This window comes from Lactuca virosa, chromosome 6 (genome assembly GCF_052849685.1).
Source record: "Lactuca virosa cultivar CGN04683 chromosome 6, Lactuca_virosa_CGN04683_v6, whole genome shotgun sequence".
NCBI lineage: Eukaryota > Viridiplantae > Streptophyta > Magnoliopsida > Asterales > Asteraceae > Lactuca > Lactuca virosa.
Genome location: NC_136431.1, coordinates 260,842,716 through 260,854,792, shown reverse-complemented (window position 1 = coordinate 260,854,792; position 12,077 = coordinate 260,842,716). Strand labels below are relative to the sequence as shown.

The following is a 12,077-nucleotide window of genomic DNA, read 5'->3' as shown; positions in this document are numbered from 1 at the left end:
ACTATTGTGGTTACCATTTTTACTAAAGGAAATATATGATTTCTTAAAGGATGTTTTCATCAAATATAAAGGAACTATTACAGTTAACTCCGTAAGTACCAAATGAATACGCCAGGGTTAATGAAGATCTAATAAACAATGGGATGTGTGACTTCCGCCTCATTTCCTGTTCCTTGTTTGGTTGTGGGCTTAGGGCAGATTCACACAATCGATTGTCTGTTTGATCTGGATTGTATATAACTTGTATCCATTTAGTACTCATAGAAGGAATTGTAGAGTCATTTTTACTTTCATTCATCATATCAGAAGATATAGGATTTTCTGGAGGAACAGACCAACTTTTCTAAAAAGAACTTACAGTTTACTTTACATCACTAAAATACTTATGAACTCACCAACTTAAATGTTGATCTACGCTTTTAAAATAACTTGTATTTTCAGGGAACTAGTAGACAGGTACGAGCTCATGGGTTCAGAAGATGGAGCATAGTAGCTTAATGTCTTGTTTTGTTATTTACTTGAAGTTAACCTTTTATGAATCACATACTTTGTAAACACTTTAATATTAATGCAATGGTTGTTTGTTACTTTGATTACTATGATGCATGTGTTGTGATACTAAACATGACGTCCTCCGCCCCCGAACGTTTCCGCCGTTCCGGTTTGGGGGTGTGACAGAATCTCTTAGACAGCGGAGTGTGGGCGGGGCCCGACTCTCCTAGACAGCGGAGTGTGGGCGGGGCCCGAATCTCCACGAGAGTAGGCAGGGCCTGTATCTCCTAGTTGCATGATTATGTGTATGGTATGTGATAGTTGGGGAGACTCACTAAGCTTCGTGCTTACGGTTTTCAATTTTGGTTTCAGGTACTTCGGTTTTCAAAAGAGGAGCTCGGGATGATTGCAGTGCACACACCATTTGTTCAGCCTGGGATGTTTATACTCTGATATATTTGACAGATGTTATGATATTCTTGAGATACACGATTTATGATTTTTACATGTTGAATGATAATTATGGTTTTATTAATGATTTAAAACGAAATTTTTAGACTGTATTTTTGGGATGTTTCAGTGATCTTCATGTTACATCAAAACATAAGCAAAAGCCTCCAAAAGAGGAGAGATAGAGAGCTCAAATCTTGATATAGGGGTTAGGGTTTCTCACAAGGGGTTCTGGATATGATGGAGACTCATAAAATGGCCAAAAAGTCGGAATCTTATGCTTAAATACGTTGAAACCCCTAAAAATCATGGGTTTGGGTCTGACAGACTGTCACTCCGTAGCAACATTTCTCCACTCACTGGCAACTACCACGCCGTGGCAACTTGCTCACCACTCCTTGGTGACTGCAACTCAGTGGAGATCTGCTCTCTGCTCCATGACGACGATTTTTCACCCAAATTCATTTCAGCTTCAAAGAGTCATAACTTTTTCGTTTCAACTCCGTTTTCGGCGACCTTTATATACACAGAAAGGTATTAACGATCCCCACAACTCTATATAATTACTTTTGACTTAAAACATACCAAATTAAAATCATTAATTTATGCAAGAAGTCTGAAGCATCATTTTTTCCATTTTACCCTTGGCTCCAAAACACAAATCAATGGCTTAGATCATATAATCAATATTATCAACATCCAACAAGATCTAAACCTTATTTCCTTGAAGCCCAAAGTCTTCACATGATCGAATTACGGTCCACAATCCCGAAATAAGAAAGTTCTTGAAACAGAATGTTATATATATATATATATATATATATATATATATATATATATATATATATATATATTTCAACAAAATAGACTTTATCACTCCTAACCAAATTAAGACAAAGTCATTAATGTGCTGGTATATTTTTGTACAAAAAGCAAAATTTATTTTGTTCTCTAACTTTAGCAAAAAAAAAAATACCAAATGAAGATCAAACATCTAATATTTTTAAACAGATATACAAAAAATATATTTAATCATATTTTTTGTATAAAAAAGTTGTCGTTCTAAGTCATTTTCCATTCTCCCCTTTTTGTTGAACACACGTTGCATTCCATTCAAAATTTAAGAAAAAAAGCCAGAGAGATACAGGTATTTCGTTCACCAATTTACAAGGGTAGCGGCAAACATTAAATATTTACAAATCCGACCAAAAAAAAAAACTCTTCCTTCCTTTCCTTCTTTTTCTAAAATATAATTTTGGAAAACATGTTTGTCTTAATGTTTTTGTCCTTTTGCTGACGTGGAACATCTCATTCTGATTAATCCGAGCTGGCAGCAGCGTTGCCGGATCTTGGTCGCCGAAGAAGCTCAATAAGTGTTTCCGCCTGTCAATCATCCAAAATAATTCAACTTAAGAATCACCATTATTAAACAATAAAATAATCTTTTCCATTTAATTATTCCATTATTCTAATAAACATCCAATAAACTCACATAACAACCTACATCACTTTCTCAGATTCGAATTAGGTTTCATATGTCACAGAGATAAAGATATTTCGTATCTTCCATTAATAATATAATTAAAGTAAACATTATTAAAAGACATACTTCTGATTCGACTTAATATGCGTTAGGTTTTACTTTTTCTAATCTTAGAATACAAATTCTTCATGAGGTCATTCTCCAATAAAAAACTTTAATTTGAAACGTTCAATTTTAGATGACGCATTGACTGTAAACATCTAGAATTGGTCACAAGTGATTCCATGGATGAGTATTAAAAACTGTAGTCAATACTTAAGAACACTTCAGAAGTCAACGGATATGGAAGCCTCTCGTTTTCAAAAGTGACATGTAATTAATTTTCGGAAAAGTGACAAAAAAAGATAAATCATAAATTATTTTTGAAGTAAATTATAGTGGTAATTTTTACCTTTTGTTTAGCGCGCTTTGTACCAGATTGTGACAAGGCGACGAGGGGAGGAATGGCTCCTTCGCGGGCCACCATAGTACGGTAGACCACACTATCATCACAAATCTGCAACAGAATCACCACCGCTATCTCCTTCTGCCGCTGAGATCCGATCTCTATGATCTCCACCAGCACCGGAATACCTCCTTCCTCCACCAACGCCGCCCTAGCCTCCTTCAATGGTGTCAAAACGCTCATCACAAATGCGGCTTTATCGACCATGTTTGACTCGAAATCCGCCATTAATTCAACCAACGGCTTCATGATCCCGGCCTGAACAGCTCGAACTTTGTTTTCTTTCAACGAACACAACGAATACAACGCCGTTGATGCGTCCTTCTGCCCTCGGAAGTTTCCGGTTTCCAGTAGGTCAACTAGCAAAGGAATCGCTCCTGATCGACCGATTGCCGCTTTGTTTTCTTCTAATTGAGATAACCGTAGAAGAGCGCACGCCGCGTTTTCCTTCCCCGTCGGTGTTCCAACCTTCAACGCTCTAACTAACGGCCTGATTGCTCCGGACGCCGCTAGAACCTCTTTGTTCTCATCGCACAGCGACAAATTCAAAATCGCTGTAACACCGTGCTCTTGGAGTTCAGGATCAGCAGACGAGATTAACGAAATCAACGGCCTGATTGCTCCGGCTCTCGCTATCTTAACTCGGTTTTCCGGTTTATTCTTCGCGAGCAACCGGAGCTCCATCGCTGCTTGCTTCTGATCTTCAATCGAATCCGAATCTAGATCGGAGACCAGCTGTTGAATTAGATCATCCGACGATTCAGTAGCACAAGCGAGGAGAAGACGCCTGGTCGCCGACGTGGTCGGGAACTCACCTGATCGGTCACTGTTACAATCGCTGAAAGCGGCGGAATCGTCGTTTGAAAGGCTGATGTTACTGAATTTCCGTCCCATGTAGGAGTAATTGGTATGGACTTCCGTCTCCATGGTTTGGTTTTCCAATGAGAGATGTTAATTCCGGTGGGTGATTGAAAGCTGAAAAGGGAGAAACGTGTAGGGAATTTGGTGTTGAATTGTTGAAGGTGTTGAGATAGAAAAGGAAAGAGGAGGAAGGGGAACACCTGGAGGAAGGAGTTGGGTAAAGAGTAGACACGTGGACGACCATATCGAATCGCAGTACAGTGAGCACGTGGGAAAGAGGGTGGCGTGCGAAGAAGGTCCGTTATTCGGTGACCTTTTTCCTACTTTAACTGCCGTGCTCCCTTTCCTTTTTTTGATGCAGTGTTAGTTGAAAGAACCAATAACTGAAACTTGTTCCTCTACTTTACTGTTTATCTTTTAATGACTCCAATAGATTTTGAGAAAAACATAAAAAGTAACTTAAATGTTTATAATGTAAAAAACATGATACTCGAGTTTAAATTTTAAAGACAAAACTGCAACATGGTCCTTTGGTATTCAAAAAACTTTGGATATTGTCTAAAAAGTTTTCAACTTGCCTGGAAGGTCCAAAATCAAGATTTTTCTGGGTTTTGGGTCCCTGATATACTTGAAAAGTCAATTTTATCATTTTCATTTCTTTTTTCTATTTTCTTTATATATTTTGGTATTTAAATAATTAAAAATAAAAAATAAAATCTCTCTCTCTCTCTCTCTCTCTCTCTCTCTCTCTCTCTCTCTCTCTCTCTCTCTCTCTCTCTCTCTCTCTCAAGAACACACAGAATTTGGACACTCAATCAATCAATCTCTAGTGGTTGAACTTCATCTTTTCCTTCATATCCAAAAACATGGAAATAAATAACACCCACCACCCTCTCGTTTTCCTAACCCCATCTTCTTCCCCACACGTTCTCACAATCGACGAACTAATAGAAGGGTTTGTGCCCAAGGTGTTATCCCTCACCAGTCCTCGAAATGCTTGCATATTGTCATTGGTTTCTTTCTTTTTTAGGTCAGCGGCGGAATGGGACATCGTGAGAGACTTCCTTGTCGTTGGATTACCAGAAGATTGTAATGGAGGCAGAAGACAGTGGTTAAGTTTTTCTTCCAACAGTTGTATCTTCGTCACTGTGATCATCCCCTCACCATCGATGGTGGCAATAAGGTTAAATTCTATATTTTTCTGTTAATTCCCTTGTCAAATCAGTAACAGATCAAACGGGATTTGGTAATCTTAGTGGAAAAGGAACAAAGGATTATTGTGACCCAAGAACACAACACACACATACACACATTGTCTTCTTGATAAAGCTTCAGTTCCAGAAATGATAGATCAGCAACATCAAATTCGAGAAGAGGGAAGAATTGTGATCAATTAGAAAAGGAGGAGCAAACCTGGTGTTAAGAATAAGTTGTAGAAAAGGGCATCAATTTCTTCTTCTTGTTGGGACACGCACGAGACACACGCATCCAAGACTCATGGTTGATTGTGACCACCTTTACAGGCAGTCTTCTCCGGTGGTGGCAAAGGGAAAATCTAAATCGAAAACCTAATTTGAATCAAAACTGAAATCGAATGTGTTTGTGTGAATTAAGAGAGGACGAAGGGAAATAAAGTTTGACTTAGGTAGAGAGACGAAAAGGGGTAGATCTTTCATGTTCTTTGTGGTTCTTGATTTCATGTTTGTGGTTGTTTAAGGTGTATTTTTTTGTAAATTCTGAAATCGGGTGTGTTTGTGGTTCTTGGTTTCATGTTCTTTGCTCAAGAACAGAATTTATTTGTATAAATCTTTCAAATTCATGTTCTTCTGTGTATTCATCTATTTTTTTGTATAAATCTTTCAGATTCATGTTCTGCATTCATTCTTAGAAGGTCATAAACGAGAGAGAGAGAGAGAGAGAGAGAGAGAGAGAGAAAAGGGGGAAGGGGGGTTACTGGTGGAGTGATAGGGTTGGGTGGGGTAGGATTTTATTTTTTATTATTTTCTAAATATTTAAATATTTAAGTTAATAAAAAATAGAAAAAAACAAATGAAAAGGGTAAAATAGTCATTTCAAATTGTTCAAGGACCAAAACCAAAGGAAATTCTTGATTTTGGATCTTCCATGCAAGTTGAAAACTTTTTGGACCCTATCCAAATTTTTTTACAAACCACAAGGACCAAATTTGCAGTTTTGTCAAATTTTAGAGATAATGATTTAATAGACACAAAAATATAATAGTACATCAACAATAATAGGTTTTTAGATGTTAGGAGGTAGGTGTCAACCCTCGACGGTCATGCCTTGAAAAATGACAGCCTCACATATAAAGCGTCACATATAAGACCTCTAGCATGAAGGATAACAAAGAATATATATATATATATATATATATATATATATATATATATATATATATATATATATATATATATATATATATATATATATCAAGGTTAAATTAAAAATAAAGTTATAATTTTGGAAAAAATGATTCTATAATTGCCTTGAATATTGTCGAAAAAGAAAAATAACAATATGAATAAGTAGTAAAAATTTGTTATACATCATTTTGCGAAGACAAAACTGTAAGATTACTCCATGTGGTATTCAAAAAACTTTGAATAGGGTCCAAAAAGTTTTTCATTTGCATAGAAGATCCAAAATCAGGGTTTTTTTGTGTTTTTGGTCCAAAAAAACTTGAAATGACGGTTATACCATTTTACTTTCTTTTTTATATTTTTTAATTTTTCAAATACTATTTTAATTTAAAAATAAAATGAAAATAAAATAATCTCCCAACTCTCTCTCTCTCTCTCTCTCTCTCTCTCTCTCTCTCTCTCTCTCTCTCTCTCTCTCTCTCTCTCTCTCTCTGAGTTCGGGTTCTTCATTTTCATACAACAATCTTCATTCCTTTTTGGAGAAATTGAACCCATCGACATGTTTAAAACACCAAACTACTTGAATTCTTCGTGTGATGAGGCTACTGAGGTTAAAGAACACATCACTTCATCTAAAATAATCAATCGACATTCATTTCTTCCACCAAATACACCCGATTCATTTGGGTTTTTTTTGTAGGTTTGAAAACTCATTACATGGATGAACACATACACTGCATGTTTCGATTTACATGAATTAACACGCATACACACACACAAAGGGTTTACAAGGATAAACACAAACACATTAATTTCAAATTTGATGGAGATGAGAAAATAGGTTTACCGAGATGAACACAGACACACAGATCGATTTTCATAGACGAGGGCTTGAATGTTTTTCTGAAATCGTTTCAGAGACGAGGTGCTCCAGTGAATTCGATGCAAACCGATCGAATCGATGGCTCTTCAATCGCCATCACCAGTGTTTTTCGTGCAAACCCAGATTAGATTTATGGGAGACCCCTCCCTCGTACAGGTTTCCTCCACCCCATCTCCTTGATCAATATGCAGTGCAGCAAGAACAAAGCTCTTTTTTTTTCTTTTTTTTTTTGTATAGCTTCACCTGTTTCCCTCCTTTTGATTCATCGGAGTTGACCAAATTTTGCATCGATTGCAAAAAAAAAAAAATAAGGTGAGGAACAGACCTGTTTTTTCTCTCTGTGTACACTTTGACGGAAAGAAGCAGAAGACCCGACGTTGTTAATCGATTGAGAGCTACGCCCGGTTCTTGATTTTCTAGGTTTAGAAGCATAGAAGATTTGTTGATTGGATTTATACAAAAGTTGTACTTTGTGTATTAAAAATGTAGAGGTGAAGAAGACAAGCATGAATCTGGGAGAGAGAGAGAGAGAGAGAGAGAGAGAGAGAGAGAGAGAGGGGGTGGGTCCTCTTTTGGTTTTTAACTAATAAAATATAAAAATAAGTATTAAAAAATATTAAAAAAAGAAAGTAAAAGGGTATAACAGTCTTTTTAAGTTTTTTTGGACCAAAAACAAGAAAAACCTTGATTTTGGACCTTCTATGCAAGCGGAAACCTTTTTGGACCCAATCCAAAGTTTTTTGAATACCATAGGGACCAATCTTGCAGTTTTGTTTTTTGCGGAAAATCTAAACATCAACTTTATAACTATAACTAATAAAAAAAGAAAAAATTGCAAAAATGGTCCCTGTGGTATGTATTTTTTCTGAGGTTTAGTCCAAACCTCAACTTTTTTGGTTTCATGGTCATTTTTGTCTAGTTTGTACATAAAAATGGTCTCTTGGTAAACTTAAATGACTTTAATACCCTTTGGGTATTTATTTTGTGTTTTTATTTCATTTTTTTAAAATCTAAATACTTATTTAATAAGAGGGACCGACCTTTCTCTCCCTCTCTCTCATACGCTCATTTATCTGCTCCTCTCTTGCTCCCTATTTAAATCGATTTATATAGTCGTTGATGAATCCATTTAGTTGGTATGTTCTTTGCTCAAGTTCCTTATCATTGCATATTATTCATCACAGAGAATCATGCTTTAGTTATAATCGATTCAACTCAAATTCTTCATTATTATTAATCGATTTATGTTTCAATAATCTGAATATAGGTTTATGGCATAAATCAGTTGTCAAATTCTGTGAATGGATCGATTTTTAGATTTTTTTGGTAAAACTTATTTTGATTTTTTTTTTGGTATCACTGATGTAAGAGCTATGAATGCTTGTCGATTTATGAGGAAAAAGAAGCGGGAAAAGAATAAGGTTTCGATCGGGTGTGAGGGTTGCTAGGGGGTGGTGGCTACGATTTCTAGTGGTACTTCTTGTTCAAGGTAAGAAATTTAATCTCTTTCTTTTTCTCCTTCTTTTGTCCGGAAATCACCACCACCGAGATGGTGGCACCGCAGCCATTGGTTGTCGGGCGTGCTCGTGGTGGCTCGTGTTCCGGATGACGAAACCAAACGGCCAATCAGGCCCTCTCTCTCGATTTGGAACGGATGTAGCCATTGAACGACTAATTTTTTTAAAACAACATTTTATACCTATAAATACCAAACTTTTAACCCTCATTTCTTACACCATTTTTTCTTTCTCTATACACAAAATACACATAACCTTTTCACAACCATCAAAAATGGATCCCAACCAAAATCCCCCTCCCCCCCACCAAAAAAAAAGAACTTTAGAAATCGCAAACCCGATAACGCTTTTGCGTTAGATACCACCCATCGCCAATTCCCGACCATGGAATCACGTCAAGGTGGTTTTGTCAATTGGCTTTAAACCGGTTCCCTTATCCAACAAACACCACTTTTCCAACAACAATATCAACCTTTCCCGGCCTTTCAACAACTATTCCACCAATTTCAATAATTCCAACAATTCAATCCACAATCGTCACAACCACCTCATTCGCCAGATTTCATTTCGGAAACGCCACCTTCACAACCATAAAAAAGAGCAACCTCTTTGTCGGCCCATTGGAAGAAGTAAAGCAAAAAAGGCGGGTTCAACGTCTACAGGATCTAGTGTTATGGATTATTTTGGAGACAAATTTGATCGATATGTGCAAGTTCAAGAGAACAAGGCCGAGATAATGAATCGGGTGGAAAAAAATGATTGAAACGCAAACGTTATTTCAAGAGGCACAAACGATGCTTCAAACAAAAACTAAAACTGATATGGAAATCTTGAAAATGAAAACGGACGACCTCAAAGGCGAAGATTTGGAGCTTTTTCTCGTGATGAAAGAGTCTGTTCGATCCCAAAGTAGGAATAGTTGTAGTTTATTTTAGTTTATGTTTGGTATTTTTAGGTTTTTTATCTTTATTGTTATTTTTATTTTTATTTTATTTTAATTAATGTAATTTTTTCATGTAATGTGGTATTTTAATTTAATGAAAAGTAGTATTAATATATATATATATATATATATATATATATATATATATTTGAATTAAATATAATTAAAAAAAATTAGATGGAGTGGTGTGTTTAGTGGTAAGTATCTCATGCTTAATGGTAGGGAGTGCCGTGATGATCTGACACCCACCACTATAGTGGTTCGTGGTGGGTATAACAGATAGCCTAACATAATGAAAGCTTTCAAATGTTGTTGAAACTAATGTTATCAAAATGTCTATACATTAAAGAAATAACACTATAAGAATACAACAAAAACCAAAAAAATATTTAAGATACTAGTTGACCATGAACAATTTCACGAAATATGTTTGTGAAAGGTTTAAGGACCATCATGGATGAAATAGGTTTAACGACTTAGGTAAACCAATTTCGCGAAATATATTTGTGTTCGTGAAAGATACACTTGATGGCGATGTAATTTTCAGTATTTTGTGAATAAAGAATGCTTCACGAAAATATGGTATTTCAAGTGTTTTGAGAATAGAAATCATTGGAGAACTTTGAGAAAGAAATAACTTCCAATCCTTATTCTAATAAAAGAGTGTTTATTGCCACGTGACATCTTTTCTAAGCAAGAAATTTTCAAAGTAAAGTACCTAATATGCCCTTGATCATTTAAAAATTGCGTTACACATGGAAAGTGATGTGGACCTGACTACGCTCCTCCAGGAGATCCAGTCGATAAGCCACCTTGCCAACCTTGGCAATGATCCTGAATGGCCCAATGTATCGAGGACCCAACTTCCCCCTCTTCCTGAAGCGAATCACACCCTTCCAGGGTGAGACCTTCAGGAGTACCATATCACCCACCTGGAACTCCAGCTGAGATCAGTGTCTGTCAGCGTAACTCTTCTGCCGACTTTGAGCGGTCTGCAACCGCTGTCTGATCTGCTGGATCCTCTCGGTAGTCTGCAGAACTACCTCTATCCGTCCCATCACCCTGTGACCAATATCACCCCAACAGACTGGGGTGCGACATCTTCTTCCATACAACAGCTCATATGGTGGGGCACCAATACTGGAATGAAAACTGTTGTTGTGGGAGAACTCTGCAAGAGGTAGGTAGGAGTCCCAGCTCCTACCGAAATCAATAATGCTGGATCTCAGCATATCCTCGAGAGTCTGTATGGTCCGCTCACTCTGTCCGTCTGTTTGCGGATGATAGGCTGTGCTGAAGTGCAGTCGCGTGCCCAGTTCCTCGTGGAACTTCTGCCAGAAACGGGAGGTGAACCGAACATCGCAGTCTGAGACAATAGAGACCGGCACCCCATGGCGAGCAACGATAGTGCAGATATATAATTCGGCCAGATTCTCAGCCAATGAACTCTTCCGTATTGCTAAAAAGTGGGCGCTCTTGGTCAATCGATCCACGAAGACCCAAATAGCGTCGAAGCCCTTCGCCGTCCTCGACATCTTGGTAATAAAATCCATCGTGATTTGTTCCCACTTCCACATGGGAACCTCTAGAGGCTGCAGCTTGCCATGCGGCCTCTGGTGCTCGGTCTTGACCATCCTGCAGGTCAAGCACCTCTCCACGTATCAAGCGATTTCTCGCTTCATGCATGGCCACCAGTAACTCAATCGCAAATCCCGATACATCTTGGTGGCCAGTGGGTGGATAAAGAAGCGAGACCTATAAGCCTCTTCCAAAATAGTCTGTCTGATCCCACCAGACATCGAAACCTAGACCCGACCGTAACGGGTCAATAATCCCCGGTTATCCTGCACAAACCGGGTGTTCTCACCCCTAATCCTCTCAAGCTTCCAATTCTCCTGATGCATACCCTCTGCCTGAGCTTCCCGGATAAAGCTCACAAGTGGAGAATCCATCGATATCGTCATACATGTCACTGGTGTAGAAGATCCAGCTGACTTGCGGCTCAGAGCGTCAGCAACCACGTTCGCTTTACCTGGGTGGTAAAGGATCTCGCAGTCGTAGTCCTTGACTACATCCAGCCACCTGCAATGTCTCATGTTCAGGTTCGGCTGATCCATGATGTGTCTCAAACTCTTGTGGTCCGTGTATATGGTACAGCGGACCCCATAGAGGTAATGTCTCCAGATCTTGAGAGCGAATACCACTGCTCCCAACTCCAAATCATGAGTAGGGTATCTCGTCTCGTGCGGCTTCAACTGTCGCGACGCGTAGGCTATCACCCGTCTTCTCTGCATGAGGACCGCTCCCAGTCCCGTGATGGATGCATCACAAAACACTACAAAATCCTCAACCCCCTCCGGGAGAGTCAAGACTGGAGCCTCGCAAAGTCGTTGTCTGAGGGTCTCAAATGCCCTCTGCTGCTCAGGGCCCCACCGGAAATCCACCCCTTCTTCGTCAGACAAGTGAGGGGTACTGTAATCTTGGCGAAATCATGTATGAATCTCCGGTAGTACCCTGTCACTCCCAAAAAGCTCCTGATATTCGAGGGAGATTTCAGAGCCT

The 12,077-nt window shown here is 38.3% G+C and overlaps 1 protein-coding gene and 1 long non-coding RNA gene across 2 annotated transcripts; one reads left to right on the top strand and one right to left on the bottom strand.

The window, feature by feature from the left end:
• Positions 1-2,027: 2,027 nt before the first annotated feature.
• On the bottom strand, positions 2,028-3,857 carry LOC145120070 (uncharacterized). The gene is made up of 2 exons (XM_079055857.1): positions 2,877-3,857; positions 2,028-2,325 (listed from the first exon to the last, which is right to left on the bottom strand). Exons 1-2 carry the CDS (start codon positions 3,855-3,857, stop codon positions 2,260-2,262), a joined length of 1,047 nt encoding a protein of 348 aa, XP_078911983.1. The 3' UTR covers positions 2,028-2,259.
• A 97-nt stretch (positions 3,858-3,954) lies between these two features.
• Positions 3,955-5,614, top strand: LOC145120071 (uncharacterized). The gene is made up of 2 exons (XR_013714109.1): positions 3,955-4,087; positions 4,822-5,614. It is a non-coding gene; the product is annotated as an uncharacterized LOC145120071 (long non-coding RNA).
• The last annotated feature ends 6,463 nt before the right edge of the window (positions 5,615-12,077 follow it).

Coding starts and splice junctions, on each gene's coding strand:
- LOC145120070 (XM_079055857.1), bottom strand. CDS start 3,857: ATGGAGACGGAAGTCCATACCAATTACTCCTACATGGGACGGAAATTC. Junction 2,326..2,876: donor CAAAGCGCGCTAAACAAAAG/GTAAAAATTACC, acceptor GATGATTGACAG/GCGGAAACACTTATTGAGCT.